Consider the following 24,335-nt stretch of genomic DNA (forward strand, 5'->3'; position numbering starts at 1 on the left):
ATGAGTTGCTTCACGTTCGTCAAACTGATGATGGTTTTGTTCAACCTGCTCATCTTTGTGAGTATCTTTTTTTGGGGGGGTTTGACCTTTGACCTACAAATATTTGAGTTTATTCACACCGTACACCAAATCTGAGGCAATTTTTTGAGGAAAAAAACTCCAAATTTTTGCAATTAAGGTCACAAATTTCCAAGAAAATAAAAACATTTCTCTCCATAAACTGCAGATGAGTTCTGTTTTTCTTTTTTCTTAAATTTCTTACTTTAATTCAGAACATATTCTGATTTGTTCTTTAAAATATTCCCATAATTCCCTGCTCATCAGCTTGCTCTGAACTAACCATAGACGCTGACAGTGGAACATTAATAAAAATGTATATAAAATTAAAACAGACATGGAAATGGAAATGGCTCTGGGGTTAAAAAAAAACATTTTCTAGAAGCTAAATTTCTTGGATTTCTACAATTTTTAATACAGTCTTTATTATCATTTCAAACATTTTTTCTTTTCTTCATCTTCTTTTTGTCTTTGAATGTTGTTTTTTACATTTGTCGACTTATTTTCTGGGATATTTCGGACAAAACTTTACATTTAACCTAAACAGGACACACTATTTTTTTTCCTTTTTATTTCAATGTAGAATTGAAGAGTTTTTGTGCTAAATTCTTTAGTTTTTCCTTTTGTGCATTTGCAGTAAAATATCTGTTTTTATTTCCAATTAAACATCTTCATTTTCTTCATCTTATTGTAGCCTATGAATCTTTGCATTTATAGACAAGACAAAACTTGTACATTTTCAGGTTTTAAATCAGAATTTCACACTTTAACACTGCAAAAAAAATCTGTAATTTAACAGAATTTTCACTGTTTATTTTACAGATTTTTCCTGTATTTTTAACATACAGGAAAATATCACTGAAATGACAAAAACAGACTGTGATTTTACGTCAAATGTAAAACAACATGAAAAAACTGTAACTGTGAATAACCATAAAACTTTCATTTTTTAAAAGAACTTTTTTTCTTTTTTCACAGAAAAATACAATTAAAATACATTTACAAATGTATTGGAATTTCACAAATATTTCTTTCCTATTTATGAGATTAAACTGATAATTTAAAGTTTAATACTGTAAAATATAAATAAATAAATAAAACGTGATAAAATTACTGACAGTTAACAGTAACAGAAGTATTAGTTCTGTCAGTTGAACCAGACTTGTTTGTTAATTGACAAATCTCTTGTGTAATTACAGGAGGTTTCACAACAAAAATGTTGAATACATGTATTTTTGTGAATGTATAACATGTATAAGCACTGATAAACTGTCCAAATACAGTTTTTATCAGTGGATTGGACAACTGAGTCTGACTGAAAATTATTTATATATATATTTATAGGGAATTGGATTGTTTTAATACATGAAAATATTCTTATTAAACATTAAAAAGTCCAAAAAAAAAAAAAAAAAGCAAAATCTCATGTAAAGTTAGGGCAAAAAACTGTATTTTAATTATGAAATTACTGTATTTTTTGAGATGGTTCTTTTCTGTTATTTAAGAGTATTTTTTGGCACCCTTACTGCCGGAATATTACCGGTTTTTTTTCATGTTTTGTTTTTTTTTTTTTTTACAGTGAACCTAAACAGGACACTAGTTTATTTCATTTTTTGTTCTCACACTTGTATAAATATCAGAGGCTTTTTTTTGCCTTAAATACTTGACTTTTTAATAAGCATCAGAGTTTTTCCTCTTGTTCATTTGCAGTAAATTTTATTATTCTTTAGTTTGAATATCTTCCAATTTCTTCAACTTGTTGCTGAGTCTGAAACTTGCTTTTTTTTTTGCATTTGTTGACATAAAAACAGTCATTTTAAGTTTAATTTCACACTTTAACCTGAACATGATGCATTTTTTCTTGTAAATGTAGAACTGAAAAGTTTTTGTCTTAAAGTCATAACTATATTTTTTCGTCCTGTGTTTCCTTTAAAGCGGTCGGTTTTATTTCCTGGTGTTTGTCCTCCTCTGTCCTCTGTAACTGGAGCCTTAAACCTGTGCTCCTCCTTTCACCTCCCCCTCTCCTCCTCTTATTCCTCTGACCCTAATAGCTTCTATTTCCCATCTCCCCCTGCGTTGTCTGCACAAAATCAAAACCAGATTTATCTGCCGTCCTCTGGCAGGTGGCGTTGGGCTTCACCTGCGAACGGCTCGCCATTAAAACAGGATTAGATCCGATAAAAGACGGGAAAAGGACGACGTGTCGGCTCTAATTACAGACACAGAGGGCTGATGGAGGCCGAGGAGGAGGAGGAGGAGGAGGAGGAGGAGGAGGAGGAGGAGGAGGAGGAATATGACTGTTGGAAAACGTTAAAGAGGAGGAGAAGTGATGGTACTGAACAGATGTAAGAGAAAGGAAGGATATGAGGTTTAGACAGGAGGAGGAAGAGGAAGAGGAAGAGGAGGAAGAGGAGGAGGAAGAGGAAGAGGAGGAGGAGGAGGAGGAGGAGGAGGAGGAGGAATATGACTGTTGGAAAACGTTAAAGAGGAGGAGAAGTGATGGTACTGAACAGATGTAAGAGGAAGGAAGGATATGAGGTTTAGACAGGAGGAGGAAGAGGAAGAGGAAGAGGAGGAAGAGGAGGAGGAAGAGGAGGAGGAAGAGGAGGAGGAGGAAGAGGAGGAAGGAGAGGAGAACAGGAAGAGGAGGAGAAAGGATGGCCACCGAACAGATGTAAGAGGGGAGGAAAGATGCCACTCTATATGAGGTTTTAGACACGTAGAAGGAGGAGGAGCAGGAGGAGGAGAAGAGAGGAGGAAGCGGAGGCATGGAGAGCAGGAGGAGGAGGAGGAGGAGGGAAGAGGAGGAGGAAGAGGAGGAAAGAGGAGGAGGAGCAGGAGGAGAGGAGGAAGAGGAAGAGGAGGAGGAAGAGGAGGAAAGAGGAGGCAGGTGATGTCAGATCTCTGTGGGACCAGCTGGCTCTAATCACTGTACTATGACAACATGTGACACTAGTTTGTGTCTGTTTTAGCAGGTTTCAGGTTCAGGTTCAGGTTCAGGTTCACAGTGTTCAGCAGTGTTTTTATTGAATGCGTGTCATTAAAACAGAGTCAACAGAGTCCTGAACAGAGGGGACAGACCGGGCCAAGCACGAACACCACAGAGAACACACACACTTGGTCTGCTCATGTTTGATGACAGTCCATCTAACAAAGGCTTTGTGGTTTTCTGAACCGACGCATTTTTTACACCCAATCTGTATTTTTTTTTTCATCATAACAAACCTGAAGCAGAGGCTGAATTTTACAAAACATTCCAGAGGGAGATAGTGAATAATTTGTGGCATGTTTTTTCAATTTTGTTGCAAATTATGTGGAACTGGAACTTATGTTGGGAAAGTTTCTCATCACAAAAGTCCAAGTCAAAACTCGGGTTAAGTTCAAAGACCAAAAACACCTAAATGAAATCAATGATGGCGGAACTTCCTGTTTGGTCTCTAAGAGGCTTTTCTGGACTGTTCATGTTTTCTACCAAATCTGGTTCCTCTACATCTTCTCTATGTTCTGTGCTTCTTCTGGTTTTTTAACGTCATTCATTAAAAGTCATCATTGGGTCATTTAAGATGAAACTCCCCAAGTTTGAAGCTCTTGTGTTGGTCTATACGAGCAGATCCTTGGTAGAGAAGTTCAGCAGCTGAAAAAACAGATTAAAACTGGTTATTGAAACAAACATGGAGGAGGTTTTGGGTCTCGAAGAAGCTTTTTTTCTGAGTCTAAACTTGATACTTAATACATGTTTGTGTAAATTCTGGTTCTTCTCAGTAAACCTCATGTGGCAGCTGAAGTTCTCTAAAACAACAACAACCACATCCAAGAACCATAAAAGACTCATTTTTCTCAGATTATGCTGTGTTTGTGGAGCTTTCAAGTACCATAAGAATCTGCAGAATAATACTACGAGTCTCAGACTCGGACCTCCACGTTGACCGGTGTTGTGGTTCTGTTTCTGCAGCTGGGCGGGCTCACCCTGGTCGACATGGGGATCTGGGTCAGGCAGGGACGGCGTTCCTTCCTGAAGGTCCTGGGTCCGTCTCCAGCCAGGGGACGCTGTTCGTCAATGTGGGCTTCTTCTGCATCGCACTCGGGGCGGTCCTGGTTCTGATGGGCCTGTTGGGCTGCTGTGGAGCCCACAAGGAGAGCAAATGTCTGCTGCTGATGGTGAGAGCACACAGGGCGGACCGATACCGCAACAATACAGGTCAATACTGGTGGAAAATACAGTGCTTCATCTTTCCATGGTCGTCTGATATGACCATATTTGGACGTTCAGAGGCTCCGTAGTTACCGTGGAAACACCGTCATCTTCTACAACACTGACTCATTAGTAAAACCCATGGAGTTGGATCAACGACAGGTTTATAAATATTAAATAATGAATAGAAAATGTACAAATACAAAATAATATGTAAAAAACTGACTGAAATTAAGGTAAAAAAAAAAAACTACACAAGTAAGCAACAAAATGAACAAAAACTAATAATAACCCATGGAGTTTGGATCAGTGACAGGGGATGGAAACACTGGGTTTATGTTAGTTAGTGACAGAATTGGACGAAAAAGTCATGTTTTCCTCAATTTTTCTGTTTTAATATAATAACCTTTGAATTTACTCTGAGCTTTAATGAGCATCTACACGATCAGTGAATTACAATATAGAAAAATACAGGATTTACACTGAAACAGGTCAATACAGGATAATTATAGAATAAATACTGATAAATGACTTAGTAAAGGTTCAGTTGTGGGTTACATGTACAGTACAGGCCAAAAGTTTGGACACGAGAAAAAATAAAGGAAGGTCCGCACAACCAGTGAGCTCCCAGTTCCTTTATTTTTTCTCACATTCTACTTTTTTGGGATCCAGCACACCTCTAATTTTGGATGTGCGTGTCGTTCACCTTTTTTCAAAAGTTTGGACACACCTTCTCATTCTTCGCATTTTCTTTATTTTCATGACTATTTACATTGTAGATTCTCACTGAAGGCATCCAAAACTATGAATGAACCACATGTGGAATTATGTACTTAACAAAAAAGTGTGAAATAACTGAAAACATCTCTTATATTCTAGTTTCTTCAAAGTATCCACCCTTAGCCTCTGATGACTGCCTTGCACACTCTTGGCATTGCTCTTGATGAGCTTCCAGAGGTAGTCACCTGAAATGGTTTTCCACTTCATAGCTGTGCCTTGTCAGGGTTACTTAGTGGAATTTCTTGCCTTATTGATGGGGTTGGGACCATCAGTTGTGTTGTGCAGAAGTCAGGTTGATGCCACAGCTGACAGCCCTATTGGACAAACTGTTAGAATGCATATTATGGCGAGAACCAATCAGCTAAGTAAAGACAAACGAGTGGCCATCATTACTTTAAGAAATGAAGGTCAGTCAGTCTAGAAAATTTCAAAAACTTTGAATGTGTCCCCAAGTGCAGTCGCAAAAAACCATCAAGCGCTCCAACGAAACTGGCTCACATGAGGACCGCCCCCAGGAAAGGAAGACAAGAGTCACCTCTGATGCTGAAGATAAGTTCATCTGAGTCACCAGCCTCAGAAATCGCAAATTAACAGCAGCTCAGATTAGAGACCAGATGAATACCACACAGAGCTCTAGCAGCAGACACATCTCTACAACAACTGTTAAGAGGAGACTGCGTGAATCAGGCCTTCATGGTCAAACAGCTGCTAGGAAACCACTGCTCAGGAGAGGCAACAAACACAAGAGATTATTTGGGCCAAGAAACCCAAGGAATGGACATTAGACCAGTGGAAATCTGTGCTTTGGTCTGATGAGTCCAAATTTGAGATCTTTGGATCCAACCGCCATGTCTTTGTGCGACGCAGAAAAGGTGAACGGATGGATGCTACATGCCTGGTTCCCACCGTGAAGCATGGAGGGGGAGGTGTGATGGTGTGGGGGTGCTTTGCTGGTGACGCTGTTGGGGATTTATTCAAGATTGAAGGCGACCTGAATCAGCATGGCTACCACAGCATCCTGAAGTGACATGCCATTCCATCCGGTCTGCGTTTAGTTGGACCATCATTATGTTTCAACAGGACAATGACCCCAAACACACCTCCAGGCTGTGTGAGGGATATTTGACCAAGAAGGAGAGTGATGGAGTGCTGCGCCAGATGACCTGGCCATCCACAGTCACCGGACCTGAACCCGACCGAGATGGTTTGGGGTGAGCTGGACCGCAGAGTGAAGGCAAAAGGGCCAACAAGTGCTAAGCATCTGTGGGAACTTCTTCAAGACTGTTAGGAAACCATTTCAGGTGACTACCTCTGGAAGCTCATCAAGAGAATGGCAAGAGTGTGCAAAGCAGTCATCAGAGCTAAGGGTGGATACTTTGAAGAAACTAGAATATAAGAGATGTTTTCAGTATTTCACACTTTTTTTGTTAAGTACATAATTCCACATGTGTTCATTTCATAGTTTTGATGCCTTCAGTGAGAATCTACAATGAAATAGTCATGAAAATAAAGAAAATGCAAAGAATGAGAAGGTGTGTCCAAACTTTTGGCCTGTACTGTATGTGCACGTCTCCACATAAATAGTTCCAGGTCTTTAAGGGTTAACCCTTGAACACTGGTTTCAGATGTTTGTGGCACAAGATTTTATCAGTTTGAGAAAGAACAGACTGTACCAAACAACTTAAAAAGGGGATAGGGGGCAGTTAATGCAGTTAGTTTTTTCAACCTTAGGGTCAGGACCCCACATGGGGTCACCTGGATTCAAATGGGGTCGCCTGACATTTCAAGTAATTGATAAAAAATGTTAAAGAATTAAAACTTGACTGATAAAATTGACATTATATTACCTAAATGTCATCTAAAAATTAACCTTTATTCACAATATATTATAGCAACTATTACATGATCAAAAACAAATTAATTTTAGCAAAAAAAAAAAGTCTCTGTTTTGAAAGCTGGGGTCACCATGAAATTTGTGATGTTAAAAATGGAGTCACCGAGCCAAAAAAGTGTTGGAGAACCACTGAATTAGACTGTCAGCATTTCTACTGTTAGTGCACAGATGTGTTCAAGTACCTCATTTCAACACTACTTCAGTCCCCATAAAGGTAAATATTTCAGTAAAAAAACACTGACCGCCTCCTGACTGCTTTGATTTGAGGGTGATAATGTGAACCCTTGAGGTCACATGACTCGTATAATGACAGGCCAACGCCTCGCTCGTCCCGAGATTCATCACACCGTTTTATTATTACAGTCATTATTGAGGAGTTAATGGCCTCCAAAAGGCAGCGTGGTGCATTTAATGACACATCAAATGGAAAACATTCCACTTCGGTACCTTCAGTTGACTCCAGGATGAACCGATGGAGGATTTGGTCCAAGAGGTGGAACTCTGAGTCCGAACTGGAGGTGGAGATCTGCAGAAACCCACTGACGATACAGTACCCTGAACGCACCATGACGCATTAGAGCAAACAGATGAATGTAGTTCAGCCCAAATGGAAGAAAAGTACAACATAAAGAAACTAAGACAGATCTGGAAATCAGATTTTCTTGACCAGGTTAAAAGTGCGTATGACTTTTATCACTACTGTTGGTTCAGATCTGTCCAACCTCAGTCAGATCCTCAGTCTCATGAATCTGTTTGTCCTTCTGTGATAATTCACCTGAATCTCTTCTCTCATGCTGAACAGTTTCATACTGTACTCCACCAGAAAGTCCATGTGTTTGCAAACAGAGTCGGTATGTCACTGGGGCATTTTCAGAAATTTGTTGCAAGTGACTATTTTTGGTCATTTCCGCACAATAGAGCTGCACGATTTTGGGCCAAAATAAAAATCCCAATTTTTCCTCTAAAAACTCCATTTTTTTTTTTTTTGGGGGGGGGGTGGGGGGGGGAGAGGTTAAAACTACAAAAGACAACAGAAGTGGGCATGTCGTTTTCATGTGCAGCCCACAATGCAACGCAAGTTAGACCAATGTGAGTCAGTGACAGGCATCAGTCGTGTGTGTGTGTGTGTGTGTGTGTGTGTGTGTGTACCACATAATATGAGTGATCCTCATGCAGTTCTTTTAAAACTGGGGGATCCGTGTGTGAAACCACAGTTTACATTGGTATCACTACTGCAGCCCATCACAGATTTTTTTTTTTATTGATATTTTGACAGACAGTACAACATATGCCATCATCACAAAATAGAAGACATAAACATCATCCACGGTCTGGTTTTCAAATATGCACGTAAGACAACACTAAACAACACCAGCAAACAAACAAACAACCCACTTATGCCTTACATTGAAGTTCTACATATTGTCCTCTCATTCTACCTCTCAGTCAGTATACTGGATTAGGTAGGACCAGACCCGGCGCCTTACGTTTATATAGACATCCTCTCTATTGACGTCAGAAAGGAGCCCAGACTTTATTGAAAATGTCCTTCTCTCCCATTACTCTGTATTGCCCATCACAGATTTAAGGTCTGTGGCCAGGACATGGACATGGGATCAAATACAGGTTCCTTTCACCTTACATGTATGTTTCATGTATTTTTAAAAAAAATTTTCTTGGACATATATATTTTTTGCCACTTATAGGCAAGGAACCAAATATGGTAACTTCAGTTGATTCCTTGATTTTCTACGTAATAAAAATGTTGAAAAGTTTCACCACAGTAATAAAGTCTTCTTCTGTCGTCCAATAACAGACTAAGGTTGTAAAAGGGTTTAAACCAGGGCTGTCAAACTCATTTTAGTTCAGTTCCACAATCCGCTAATTTGATCTGCAGTGGGCCGAACCAGTAAAATAAGAACATAATAATATAGAAATAACGGTCAACTCCAAACTTTTCTCAATGTTTAGAGCAAAAAAAAGTAAATTTACATTATGAAAACTTTTACATCCTTTCAAAAGACTTGAATAACATGAACTGAAAAAAATAAGTGCAAATTTTAACAATATTATGCCTCAGTTTATCATTTACACATGTACATTGTAACTTACAAATACACAAAAACATTAATATCAGCAGAATATTGTTAAATTGTACTTCTCTTAAGACTTTTCAGGTTGTTCATATTTGTTCAGGTTTATTCACAATTTTTTTGCTAAATTCTACTTTGTTTTAGTGTAAATACATGAAAATATTTACATTTACAAGGAGAAAAACTTGGAGTTGTCATTATTTATATGTTCTTATGATAGTATTTTACTGAATCCTGCCCACTTGTGATGAATTAGTCTGAATGTGGAACCTGAACTAGAAGGATGGTTAATTTCTTAGTGTAATTTTGCATTTTTGCACAATTCATCCCAGGGGCCGGACCTGGACCCTTTGGCGGGCCGGTTTGGCCCCCGGGCCGCATGTTTGACACCTGTGGTTTAACAGATCATTAACGTCCAATCACCGAACCAGAACCGAAGAACCCTCAGGCTCCATCTGAGCTGTTGATCCGGTCCCATCCCTCTGCTGGTTCTGTTTTTTTTTTTTTTTTTTTAGTTCCGTGTGAATCCTTTGTGTGTGTGTGTGGTACAGTTTGACTCTGGAACCTTTTGTCTCCTTCAGTTCTTCTCCATCGTCCTCATCATCTTCATCGCGGAGGTGGCGGCTGCCGTGGTGGCTCTGGCCTACTCCTCATTTGTAAGTCCTCCCCTTCCTCCTCCTCCTCCTCTTTGTCTCTCTTTCACCTCCTCATCCCTCCGCCTGTATTTTATCTCCATGTAAATTCTCCATGGCGGCGGCGGCTGCACTCATTGAATTACAGGCTTTATGTCGACGGCACCACATTTGGACACTTAATGAATGCAGGACGGCCGGCGGCTGTGTGCGCTGTCTCTCACTTTGAGCAATTTATTACCGTGGAATATGGAAGCTAAAGCATTTTATATGCAAAACAGCCTATTTATACACACACACGCACGCACACACACACACACACACACACCACACACACACACACACTCCATTTCCATTTAGTGCCTGGGTAATAATTAAAGGACTTCAGATGAGCTATGTAAAGGAGGTTAGTGAGGACTGAGATACTTAAACAGAAAATAAAGAAGTGCAGGTTTAACCAATCAGGACATGGATGTGAGCTCCTGGGGGTGGGAGTAAAAAGGGGGGGGGGGGGTCGAACATAACCCTGTCTGCAGGAGGAGCTGAGCAAGTGGATTCAACTGGAACTCATCTGTTTGTGTTGGTGGTGAATCATAGATGAACTCAACAGAACAATAAAGCACCAGCTGTAGGGGGCGCTGCCCAGTTAGTACTGGGGTGTTTGACTGCGTTTGCTGCGTCACTATTTTCTAAAGGTCTTTAAGTGAAACAGAGCACACAAACCCACAAAAATACCAATAAAGACACAAACCAATGCAAATCTGAAAATGAAAACATACAAAACGTCCATAAAAAACCCCATAAAAGACAGACACCAGCCCCCAAAATAAAAACAAAAACACAAAACCAACCTTAAAAGACGAACAACGACCCCCAAAATAAAAACAAAACAAGAACAAACTCTCAAAAATAAAAACCTTGGTGTATTTCCACTGAAATTACCAACAGAAAAAACACAAATCCTCAACAAATGCAGATATTTGACAAAACTCACTAAAGTATTGTCAGACAGACACCTGAAATCTTTCAAAAAACATGCACAGAATGACTGTTTCTCCCTGTTTTTAAAAGTTTGGTGAGCTTTTTGTGAGCGTATTTATCCTCTAAAAAGCAAGATGAAAAATCATCCTTTTCTAAAGGTCTTCAGGTGAAACAGAGCACACAAAACCCACAAAAATACCAATATAGACACAACTCAAAGCAAATCTGAAAATGAAAACATACAAAACGTCCATAAAAACCCCATAAAAGACCGACAACAGCACTCAAAATAAAAACAAAAACACAAAACCAACCATACAAAGACCAACAACGACCCCCAAAAACCCACTAAAGCCCACAATACCAAAAAGAAAAGCACTCAGAGAGTGCAGCCCTCCGCCACGACAGATCCCCACCCCCTCGATCACCACCAAAATTTAATAATTTATTCCTTGTGCCAGTATCAACATTTCCTGAAATTTCATGAAAATCTGTCCATAACTTTTTGAGTTATCTTGCTAACAAACAAACAAACAAACAAAAAATGGTGCCATACGAAAGCTCATATACGAGTTCCTATATGTCAATAATGTAACCGTGTTGGCTAACTGGTGTCATTTTTGAGTTATTAGTTAGCATTTGAATGTAAGAGAAAACAAATTGTGACACCCCGCAAATTCCCTGCGTTACTGCTTCTGTAATTTTCGTTGAACAGCAAAAACAGAACTTATGTCATAGAATATATGTCTATGGATGTGCAAAACAAATTTCATAATGATATTTCACGAATTGCATTTTTATGATTTTTGAAAATGGTGTATAAAAAATAACAAAAGTCAACAGAGCGTAACGTAAGAGAAATGGAGCGGAACGATATTTCGTACAGAGTTGAAGCTTGGTACCGGTCATGTGTTTGTCAAATTATATTCAATTCCAATCAATATTTGTTGAGTTCTAATTTTAAATGTGTGGTAAATGGGATTTTCAGTGTTCAATGTAAATGTCCACAGAGTCCACATTCCACAGTGGATGTGGATAATTTTGTGCCAGATACAAGATATGTCTTCTAAGCTACAAGTGGATCCAATTGGAGGCTAATTGGAGTCGTTTTGGATTTTTGATGAATTTTGGAAAATTGCTCAATGATGACAGATGGAAAATTGTAGATGTTGTGACCTTGCAGTGACCTTGAACTTTGGCCTACTGGGACCAAAATTTAATGGGTTGGTCCCAGGGCCTAGGCCTATCTGTGGGGAAGATTTGGGAAAGATGGGTGGAAGAGTTTTACACTAAAGTTGCAAACAAACAAACACACACACAAAGCAAAGTGATCACAAAACCCCCTGGCCGAGGAAATAAAACCCAACCACAGATCTTCAAATGAAAACACACAAAAACCATAAAAGACCAACAACAACCCCCAAAATAAAAAGAAACCAAGAACAAACTCTCAAAAAATAAAAACCTTGGCGTATTTCCACTGAAATTACCAACAAAAACCCCCACAAATCCTCAACAAACACAGACAGAACTCAAAGTATTGTCAGACACCTGTTTAAAAACTGTGTACAATATGACAGTTTTTCCTTATTTGTGAAAGTGTTGAGATCTTTTTGTGAGCGTATTCATCCTGTAAAAGGCCTGATTCTTTCAGAGGAATAAACTACAGATACAATAGGGCCTGGTAGAACCTGATACTGTTCAATAAACCCTCCGGTACAGACTGTCCGACGTGGACTTGGAGGCCGTTCAGTGCTTTGTGTCCAGTCCTGCTTTCACACAATGAACCTGTATTTGTTCAACGGCGTCCTCAGAGGCCGAGCTGCTGACGCTGCGGGCGCTTTACCTCAAATAAATCTCCCTGTCTCATTTACAAAAGGCGAGACATTAACGGCGTGTGGACCTGAGAAACACTGAAACATAGATGTGATCTATTGTGCGAAGCTCAGGGAGATGCAGGACATAACTCAGGTTTGTGTTGTTTAAGCAGATCGCAGATATGAAGTCAATTTAATGCGCGGCGTGTTAGCATTAGCATCATGTGTTCATTACCCGCACAAAGGACGGATGTGAGCGTGAGAGCAGCTGTCCGTCTCCTGCTCTGATGACACTCCGTAAACACAATAGCTCCAGGATAATGAATATGGCCGTATACGTCTCATATGCATATATATAGCTCCAGTGTCAATAAGTACCAGGTGATAAATAAGGCGTGGATCTGTTCTGCTCCATCGGCGGCGGTAAATCTGCCGCTCATCTCCGCACAGCCGATAACCTTCAAAATAACGCACGTTTTAATAAGCTGTTCCAGAGGCATGATGGGAGGACGCTGCCGGTCTACGATCTGACCAGAGGGATTTACGATGGGACGGACCCACAGACGGTCCGTCAAACACCCACATGAGATGTTTAGAGAAGAACCTGGAACTCGAGCAGAGGGAAAGTCCATTCCGTTATCCACTGCCCACGGCGCCGTTTTATTAACTGTACATTTACATATTCGACTCCCATGTGCACAGCGCTGATACGGGAACTGACCTTCGCTGTGGAGAATCTGCAGACGGACTAAAGTTCCATGCATCTACAATCCTGTCTCAGGTGAAGAAGAAATTATTTTTACCCTCAAGAGTCTTTGGAAATGTTGGAAAAACCAAATCTTATCTTCAACAAAGACCAAAAATGACCCAAACTCTAAAACCCACAACAGATCTACAACAACAAACGCAGACAAATGTTTGACAGAGGTCACGAAACCTTGAGAGACTCACAAAAAAACTCGCAAAAACCCCCTGAAAAAAACTGAACTAACAGAAGCCCCTAAAAACACAGAAGAGACACAAAAACATTTCTCGAACCAACAAAATACTCACACAAAGAAAATAGGACCAACGGTCCTGTATCTTATCGGCCAAATTAAAAGCTTTGGGAAATGTATCCAGATCCATTTATTCTCCCCCAGTTCTGTGTATTTATTCTATTACAGAAATAGTCCATGTTTTGGTCATATTCCGTTCAGATCTGTAAAAAATTCAAATTCACACTTGATATCATTGATACTGATTTATTGGATCAATCCACTTCCTATCTGTTATAATGGGAACATTTGTCAAAGTGGCACCACATCCAGAATCAGATCCGGATCGAAATAATTTCAATCCCTTGTGTTGACATCATCATACAGAAGCTGTAGACCAAGTTTGAAGTCAATCAGAACTGGAGTTTGGGAGAAAAAGACAGTTGAAATTTTTTCCCATAAGACCACATGTTAAATTTTCTGTCAGTTCCAGATCCAGAAGAAGATCCTGATCAGCATGTGGACATTATGTTTGGGTCATCTGCCCATCAGGGCTGGACTGGAGACATTTACACTGGAGATCATTTAGATTTACTGAGTTATTGCATCCATCCACTTCCTATCTCTTATAATGGGAACATTTTTCAAAGTGGCACCAAATCCAGAACCAGATCTGGATCCAAATAATTTCACTAACTTTTGTTGACATCATCATACAGAAGCTGTAGACCAAGTTTGAAGTCAATCAGAATTGTAGTTTCAGAGAAGAAGACGATTGAAATTTTTGTAACGAACGACAGACGCCGCGGCCGCCGGGCACCACATGACGACAATAGCTTACGGCCTGTTGGCCGGTAAGCTAAAAACAAACCTTTAAAAACACACAGTAAATCTACAAAAACAGCCATTAAAAAAAAACAACAAACCAACAATAAACATAAAAACCCAAAATAAACCCTGAACCTGTGGAAAACAGACCAAACCCACTGCAGTGGAAACACGTGTGTGTCTGTTGTGTTGTCGTCTTTGTCCAGTCCACTGTGTGCGTTTTGTGTGTGTCTCTGTTGTGTTGTCGTCTTTGTCCAGTCCACTGTGTGCGTTTCATGTGTGTGTCTGTTGTGTTGTCGTCTTTGTCCAGTCCACTGTGTGCATTTTGTGTGTGTCTCTGTTGTGTTGTCGTCTTTGTCCAGTCCACTGTGTGCGTTTCATGTGTGTGTCTGTTGTGTTGTCGTCTTTGTCCAGTCCACTGTGTGCATTTTGTGTGTGTCTCTGTTGTGTTGTCATCTTTGTCCAGTCCACTGTGTGCGTTTCATGTGTGTCTCTGTTGTGTTGTCGTCTTTGTCCAGTCCACTGTGTGCGTTTCGTGTGTGTCTGTTGTGTTGTTGTCTTTGTCCAGTCCACTGTGTGCGTTTCATGTGTGTGTCTGTTGTGTTGTCGTCTTTGTCCAGTCCACTGTGTGCGTTTTGTGTGTGTCTCTGTTGTGTTGTCGTCTTTGTCCAGTCCACTGTGTGCGTTTCATGTGTGTGTCTGTTGTGTTGTCGTCTTTGTCCAGTCCACTGTGTGCGTTTCATGTGTGTGTCTGTTGTGTTGTCGTCTTTGTCCAGTCCACTGTGTGCGTTTCATGTGTGTGTCTGTTGTGTTGTCGTCTTTGTCCAGTCCACTGTGTGCGTTTCATGTGTGTGTCTGTTGTGTTGTCGTCTTTGTCCAGTCCACTGTGTGCATTTCATGTGTGTGTCTGTTGTGTTGTCGTCTTTGTCCAGTCCACTGTGTGCGTTTTGTGTGTGTGTCTGTTGTGTTGTCGTCTTTGTCCAGTCCACTGTGTGCGTTTTGTGTGTGTCTCTGTTGTGTTGTCGTCTTTGTCCAGTCCACTGTGTGCATTTTGTGTGTGTGTGTCTGTTGTGTTGTCGTCTTTGTCCAGTCCACTGTGTGTGTCTTTAACACTTCGTGGTGTGTTATGTTTCCCTCTGACAGTGATGAATTAGCCGCTCGGTAATAACCCTCCCTGATCTCAGACGCTCTCTCGCCGTCTTGGGGGGGGCACTTTTAATTGTGCTGTGTATCCCAGCATCCCCTGGGGCGTCTCCCAGGCCTGCCCTCTTTACTGTACCAACACACACACACACACATATACACACACACACAGACACACACACACACACACGGTGAACACATGGCTGTGTGTGTCGGGTCTTTGTGCGACTGTAAACGACAGGACGCTTTATCAAAAAAGAAAAAGAAAACAGTAGAGGAGTCGTCGTCAGCAGGAGAATAAATGCTTTTGTTTTCTCTGAGGCCTCGAACAGGAAAACCGTCTAAAAACACTGGTGTTCTCATTAGAAAACATTCAACAGGATGAAATTAATGTTGTACGGCCGTTTCAAAACATTTCTAACTAAGACGGGCCAAATGTGGGGGCTCGTCCGGGATCAATAATCTGATCAAACCTTCGAGTCGAGGAAGTTGTAACTAAGGCCTGTTATTTAACAGTGTGTCGGCTTAAATTTGACATATTTCAACGTGATATCATGAATTGCGTACAGATAACACACCACTTTTAATTGGCGTATTATCTGTACGCATTATAAACTTTCAGTGTGCATATTTACGCCTCATAAAATAGAACGCCATTAGCATGATTAGCAGCTAGGGCGATCAGCGGTTTGCGCAATTAGCAGCTAGTGTATTGACATGTCATCAAATGGCGTTAAATAACATGCGAAAGGATGACAATGCGTACGTATAGCATGCCAAATGCAATAAACTGGCATCACATACAACGCAATTTCATGAGATCAGTCTGCATATTTGTATGAATGTATGTATAATTAATAGGGGTGTAAGAAAATATTGGTTCTGCTATATATCACAAGACTTAATTTCACAATACTGTATCGATATTAAAAAGTACTGTATCTATATTTTTAGGTATTTATTCAAATGCGGATATTGTGGAGGTTCATTTTAGTTCTTTTGTTTTTCTTTTTTGTTTATATGTATTGTATTAATGTTCATTCCTTTGTTGGGATTGAACTCAAATACTACTCTGATGTCAGTTCTGAACTAATATAATATGAACATTTGAACAGGATCCTAAACTGTAATGTCTGTAAAACAGAATTTCAGTTTGAACACAGAACATTGTGCGATATGACATTAGGTCCTGTTCCGATCAAATAAAAATGTGTTTAGTATTTGTGCAGATTTCTGGTGTAATTCAATTCTTTCAGGGTATAATCTTTTAAAAAAGAAAGAAAACCAAAAAAAAAAAAAAAAAAGCCTTTTTAACAGTATCGTGATATATCGTGATATATATCGTATCGTGATCCTAGTTTTGTGATTTGTATCTTTTAGCCAGATTCTTGCCAATACACAGCCCTATATATATACATATAGTAAAAAAAAAAAAAAAAAAGAAAATGAAGAATTCCATTTAAAAAAGACAAATATCACTGCTTTAAATATCCCGATAGTTCACCACATTGACCTTTTGTCACAGTTGTGTTTCCACAGTGAACAAACTCAGACCAGATCAGATCTGATTGGATCCAGTGGATCCTTTGTGTTGATGAATAAACTCATTCTGACCAAAGTCGCATCAATATAAATGTAAATGCTGCGTTTAGAGCCGTAAAATGCAGAATAACGGCTCGGCCACTTTCTGATTTATCTGCGTTTTCCCGCAGATGTTGAGCGGAGGTGTTTATTTCCCAGGTGTCTTTGTGCGAGCGCCGTTTCATTTAATATGTGATGAATGGTGCATCTGGAAGTGGACCTGCAGCCCAGGGAGGAGCTGCTGGACCCGAAGCCGAACGCAGGATTTACATGTTCAGGCCTCACATCTACATAAAAAACACTGTGGGTTCACATCCATTAAACACAAGGTCACAGAATAAGGAGAAACCGCTTCTATTTTTACAGGTGAAGGCTGAGAGGATGAAGCTATTTTATAGAAGATACTGAAAAAGAAAACAGGATATGAGATGTGAGGGAATGATGGGAGTTGGAGTGTGAATGTAAATGAGGACAAGGTTTGATAAAGGCTGGACGTGGATGGAATCTATTCAGACTGGGTGTGTTTGTCTTTAAGTAGCCCCCCCCACACACACACACACACACACAAAAAAAAAAAAACAGTTAAAAGATGAAAATGATATAAAAGATGCAACGAGTATAATCCGTGAATGAATGAAGTGTAAACATTGAACGTATATTTATATTTACTGTGTGTTTAGAACCACAGTCTCCATGGGTTTAATGATGTTGTCCAAAACTGATGAAAAACGTACAGCTGTCGTTTACATTTGAAAGACACAAACTCATATACACATATAAATAAAGCAGGGCTGTCAAACATATAGACCGTGGGTCAACACCAGCCCACCGGCTCCATAGTTACTAGGGCTGTGTATCGGCAAGAATCTGGTGATACGATACAAATGGCAATACTAGGATCATATGATACATCACGATATATCATGATACTGTTTTTGTTTCTTTCTTTCTTGTTAAATGATTTTTTCCTTGAAGAATTGAATTACAGCAGAAATCTGCACAAATACTAAACACATTTTTATTTGATCTCAACAGGATCTAATGTTCTATCACCAAATGTTCCTGTGTTCAAACTGAAATTCTGTTTTCCAGACATTAGTTTCAGATCCTGTTCAAATGTTCATATTCTATTAGTTCAGAACTGACATCAGAACAGTATTTGAGTTCAATCCCAACAAAGGAACGAACATTATTTGATAAAAGAGTGTTCAATAATAATGATGAAGAAAAGAAATCAAAAAAACAACAATGAACCTCCGCCACATCTGTATTTGAATAAATACCTAAAAATATCGATACAGTACTTTTTTAATATCGATACAGTATTGTGAAATGAAATATCGTGATATATTGCAGAACCGATATTTTCTTACACCCTTAGTAGTTACCATGGAAACACTGTCATCTTCTACAACACTGATTCATCAGTAAAACCCAGTTTTATATACAGTATATTATACAATGAATAAAGGGAACAAAAATGAATAAAAACTCTACGAAATCCTTAATAACATGAAAAAATAAACCAAAAACAAATTAACCAAAATGAAGTACAAAAAAACAAAACAAAACAATAAAATAAGCAACGGAAATGAACAAAAGCAACCCTAGTAATAAATAAAGTGAACAAAAATGAACAGGTTGGTTCAACTGTCGAACGAGTCAAGACGTAACTGAATTCAAAATGTGTCAAATGTACATGTGATGAATCCAAAACTGTGCCTGTTCAGAGTAAATCTTTAATCTGACAGAATCTGCACTTTTTTTGCAAATATTTGACTTTAATTTCAGAGAATATCAACATTTTTTTAATGTCAATTTCCCTCTTTATTGTCAGAAAATCCAGGTTTGCATCATTAATTTATCCCTAAAAATTCAGTTTTTCTGTTCATTGTTAGTTTTTCTTCATAAACTCACAGTTTTGTTCAGATAAATTCATTTTTTTCTGCAAATTTTATAACTTTATTCTCATAAAGTCTGAATATCTTTTCTTTGCGAATTACAATTTTAACCATTTGGTATCAGGGTGAGTATATCAAACACACTTTACACTTCCTGTTATTAAAGGTCAGATTATTTTTCATCATTTGTTTTTGGTCTGAATTCAGCAGTTGTTCATTTGTGTCTGTTTAAATTCTGATCCATCCACTAAAACTATCCCATAAAAAAAACAAAACAATAAAATAAGCAACAAAATTAACAAAAACAGCCAAAATAATAAATAAAGGGAACAAAAATGAATAAAAACTCAACGAAATCCTAAATAACATGAAAAAATAAGCAAAAAAATTGACCAAAATGAAGTAAAAAAACAAACAAAACAATTAAAATAAGCAACAAAATGAACAAAAACAACCAAAGTAATGAATAAAGTGAACAAAAATGAACAGGTTGATTCAACTGTCGAATGAGTCAAGCACAACTTAGCACAGTTAGCACAACTAAAAATCTCTCAAATGTACATGTGATGAATCTGAAACTGTGTATGTTCAGAGTAAACCCAAAAACCAGAGAAAGTAGAATTAGTATTTCTGAGATAATTTTTCAATGAAAAAATATTTGTAAATTGAGAATTAAAATAATAATAATAATCAAAGGATAAATAAACGTATGAGCAGAATAAAAGAGCCTTTTATTCTCTGGTCTGTTTTTGGTCGTTTCAGGCCGAGGGGCTCCTCAGAGCGTGGGCGACTCCGACTTTACAGAACGACTACGGCAGCGAACCAGTGGTCACCAAGATCTGGAACACCACCATGACGGAGGTGAGTTCAAGCCCCGCCCACATCCCGGACTGACACGCCCACCACGCGCATAAAGATCCGAAGCCCGACGTGTGTTTTTGTGTCTTTGTTTCAGCTGAAATGTTGTGGTTTCACCAACTACACAGACTTCATGGGGTCAAAGTTCGCCAAGGAGAACGGCGGTAGTCTGCCGCCGAGCTGCTGCTGGACCCACAGCGCCCCCTGCAGCCCGGAGGAGGCGCGACGCAGCGACGTTCAGGTCCGAACCCGATGAACGCTCTTCAACCACTTCGCACACGGAGTCAACTTTAGATTGACTTCACTGAATAAGATAAAATAAAAACAGTCCTGGTGTCGCAGTACGGTAGCGTCTGTTCTACTGAATGTGTGAGGTCGTCAGGTTCTGTTCTATAGTCGCTTTTCCATCAGACCTCTGTGCAAAACATTACCGAGATTTACTAAATGTCGAAAAAAACAGAAGTGCGTAATGTCAGTTTTTCCAGCAGGGGGGTGGGGGTTATACAGAACAGACGGGCAAAATGTGGGGGCTCAACCGGGATTAATAATCTGATCAACCCTTTGAGTCGAGGAAGTCGTAACTAAGGCCTATTATTCAATGGTATGTTGGCTTAAATTTGACATATTTCAACGTGTTTTCATGAATTGGGTACAGATAACACGCCAATTAAAAGTAGCGTAAAAGTGTGTATATTTACGCCTCGTAAAATAGAATGCCATTAGCACAATTAGCAGCTAGCGCTATTAGCGGTTAGGGTTAGCAATTAGCGGCTAGCGTGATCAGCAGTTAGTGCGATTAGCAGCTAGCACATTGACATGTCATCAAATAGCGTTAAATAACATGTGAAAGGATGAAAATGCTTACCTATAGCGCGCCAAATGCAATAAACTGGCGTCACATACAACGCGATTTTATGAGATCAGTCTGCATATTTGTATGTATGTATGCATAATTTTAAAAATGTTTTCTTCGTTTTTTGTTTTTTTTTAAAGAAAAGGAAGGATTACATTTAAAAAAAGACAAATATCCCTCCTTTAAATATCCCGAGAGTTCACCATATTGATGTTTTGTCACAGTCGTGTTCCACAGTGAACAAACTCAGACCAGATCAGATCAGATTGGATCCTTTGTGTTGATGAATAAACTCATTCTGACCAAAGTCGCATCAATATAAATGTAAATGCTGCGTTTAGAGCCGTAAAACGCAGAATAACGGCTCGGCCACTTACATATCGTTATAGTGTTCATATGAAACAGTATAAACCACACTAATACTCTGATCAGTATCTGATCGGTGAAGTTATCAGATTATTACTGATCGCAAGTCTGTTTCGTTAAATGAAGAATGGGATCCCTCAGGGCACCGTCTTAGACCCCATCATTTATACGTTTACATTCATGTATTTTCAGATGTACATCTACAGAGTCACACTGATGACAGTAGATGCTTTTCTGTCAAACATCTGCGCAAAACATTACCGATATTTACTAACTTTCATAAAAACAGAAGTGCATAATGTCGGTTTTCCATTAAATCACAAACATGATGATTTGTTTAATTATCGCAAGATGACACGAGAAGTCGTTCCATAAGCATGACGACAAATGTAAATATCGTGGTGATTTACAGATATAGTCATTATTAGGGGTGTAAGAAAATATCAGTTCTACAATATATCACGATATTTCATTTCACAATACTGTATCAATATTAAAGTACTGTATTGATATTTTTAGGTATTTATTCAAATGCAGATATTGTGGAGGTTCATTTTTGTTTTTTTGTTTTTCTTTTTTGTTTACATTTTATTTATTATTCTTTAACACTGTTTTATTAAATAATGTTAGGTCCTTTGTTGGGTTTGCACAAAAATAATGTTATGATGTTAGGTTATGGTGTTGATTTACAGATATGTTCATATTTCTCTCGTAGCGCCCTCTAGGTCCTGGAAAATGCTCATATTTCTGTGTTGTTTTGAATCTAGAATGCTCGTTCCCCCTCTATCTCCTACTAAATTCTAAAGTGATGTGGTTTCCTAGTGTGTCCACACATACACACACACACGTTTGGTTTAAACTCTTCTTCTTCTCTTGTTCTGACATCCATCAACATCTGTTCGTTTTTGGTCATGTGACTCTAGTTGGACTAAAAGGTCTTTCCGTTGCAGTTTTGTGCGATATACCAATTTGCCGTTGCCTGAAAAAATCACCTCTTGCAAGAACAAAAACTTTTCATCAATAAACAAGAGTTTTGGCGAAACGGACATTTTTCCATTAGGCAAATTTTTATGCGCAAGTAAAGTAAAGAATCTTGTTAAATTTTTCCAACTGAACTCTCTCCAGGACAACGCTGAAGTGCTTTTCCATCGTAGTTTAAGAGCTGTCATTATTTATCGGTTATTCTGTTCTCCCACTGGAGATCAAATGGGGCTGAATGTGGAACCTGAAAGAAAACGAGTTTGAGATGTCCTGCGTTAAACGGACACTGAACGCCACGTGCCACGTGCATTCTTGCCACGGCAAGAATGTGGCAATACGATACAAATCACAATACTATGATCACAATATGATATAAAAAGGCAATTTTTTATTTGTTTTGTTTCTTTTTTAATAGATTTCTTTTCCTGGAAGAATTGAATAAAACCAAAAATATGCACAAATACTAAACACATTTTATTGGATCAGAACAGGATCTAATGTTATATCACAAAATTTTCCTCTGTTAAAACTTAAATTATGTTTTATAGACATTACAGTTGAAGATCCTCCTCAAATGTTCATATTCCATGAGTTCATAACTAATATCATAACATTATTTTTGTGAAATCCCAACAAAGGAACGAACATCTTCCTCTCAGACAATAAAAAGTGCTTTTAGGATGATTCAAATAACCATTATTTAATAAAAAAAAGTGTTAAATAATAATAAATAAAACAAAATAAAAAAAAACATAAATGAACCTCTACCATATCTGGATTTGAATAAATACCTAAAAGTATCGATACAGTACTTTTGAATATCGATACAGTATTGTGAAAGGAAACATCACGATATATTGCAGAACCGATATTTTCTAACACCCCTACTCATAGTCATTCTGATGAGACAACGCTGACGTTTTCATCCGTTTATAACCAGGTCCTTTTTTCTTCTTCAGGGCTGTTTTAAGCACATCCTCAAAACCCTCAAAGAAAACGCCAACATCGTGGGAGGCATCGCAGCAGGAATCGGGATTTTAGAGGTAAACACAAATAATAAACAAATAAATGGTAAAAGAGTGGACTCGTTCAAATGTGACTGAGTTCAAAGAAATTTACTCCGATTCGGAAAAACCTCGGTTTGTTTCCACCTAAATTACACTGTAAAAAACATTCCCTCGACCCCAAACTTCCCCTGATTAAAGTTCCCAGTAGGGCCCCTCGACCACATAGGATGATTGAGTGACAGACGGGACCGACAGCTGTCCCTCCCTCCCCAGAGACCTCTTACACACTCAATCATCCTACGAGGGGTGACTGAAAAGTTTTAAGCCTAACATGGAAAGGATTAAGATATGAAGACCAAATTTGGCCCATGAAATCTTTCACATATCTTAATCCTATCCAATAAATTTCTTGGTCATAGGAATCTTTTTCCGTTTTCCAGGTCCCTGAACTTTCTGTATCAAGTGTTTCCTGAAAAATGGACAGACTTGAGTATGGGGCTGATTTGTGACTATGGATGAGACTGGGGTCCATCACTATCAGCCTGAGACCCAGGAGCAGTCCAGACACTGGAAACATCCCATGGCACCAACCCCAAAGACGGCAACGGTCGTACATATACTTGATGACAGCCCCATACTCCAGTTTGTCCATTTTTCAGGAAACACTTCATACAGAAAGTTCAGGGAGCTGGAAAACAGGGAAAAAGATTCCTATGACCAAGAAATTTAGTGAATAGGATTAAGATATGTGAAAGATTTCATGAACCAAATTTGGTCTTCCTATCTTAATCCTTTCCATGTTAGGCTCAAAACTTTTCAGTCACCCCTCATATGTGGGTGGACCGACCGACCGACAGTTTTTGTTAACGATAATAACCTTGCATGGAACATCTTACATATAAACTGAAGTTGAAAGAAAATCTCTTGATAGAAAACTGTGGAAAATGGCTGATGTTCAGGGATAAATGTGTCTGTTAACGGACCTGAACATATTCTGACACAAACACAGGCTGTTCTTTTCATTTCTCTTCTGTTCTTTTGTTTCTTTTCCTGCTCCTCAACCTGAGGAGATTGGATCGTACTGATAAAAAGTGTAAAAAAAAACAAACTGTATGAAAACCATTTTGACGTGATTCTGACGCTGTGCAGATGATGCTCTTACCCTGTGGGCGTGTCTTCTCCCTCAGATCGCTGCCATGGCCGTGTCCATGTACCTGTACTGTCACCTGGACAAGAACGTGAGCTGAGACTGAACCCCCCCCACCCCGAGACCAACGTCCTGATGTCCAACTGTCCCTGAAGACACTCTGTACCGTTCATCTACTCAGAAGTGTCACACTTTATATGTTAGTGTCATTGTTCAAGATTTGCCAAATACAGAAGTCCAAGTAGAT

At 39.0% G+C, this 24,335-nt stretch overlaps 1 protein-coding gene across 1 annotated transcript; it reads left to right on the plus strand.

Moving 5' to 3' along the window:
• On the plus strand, nt 1-24,236 carry LOC115417675 (tetraspanin-1-like). The gene is given in 8 exon segments (XM_030131702.1): nt 1-57; nt 4,010-4,085; nt 4,088-4,215; nt 9,598-9,672; nt 19,639-19,737; nt 19,832-19,975; nt 22,894-22,977; nt 24,129-24,236. Coding segments are annotated over 8 exon segments (723 nt in total). The 3' UTR covers nt 24,189-24,236.
• The last annotated feature ends 99 nt before the right edge of the window (nt 24,237-24,335 follow it).

This window comes from Sphaeramia orbicularis, chromosome 4, assembly GCF_902148855.1.
Source record: "Sphaeramia orbicularis chromosome 4, fSphaOr1.1, whole genome shotgun sequence".
NCBI classification, from domain to species: Eukaryota; Metazoa; Chordata; class Actinopteri; order Kurtiformes; family Apogonidae; genus Sphaeramia; species Sphaeramia orbicularis.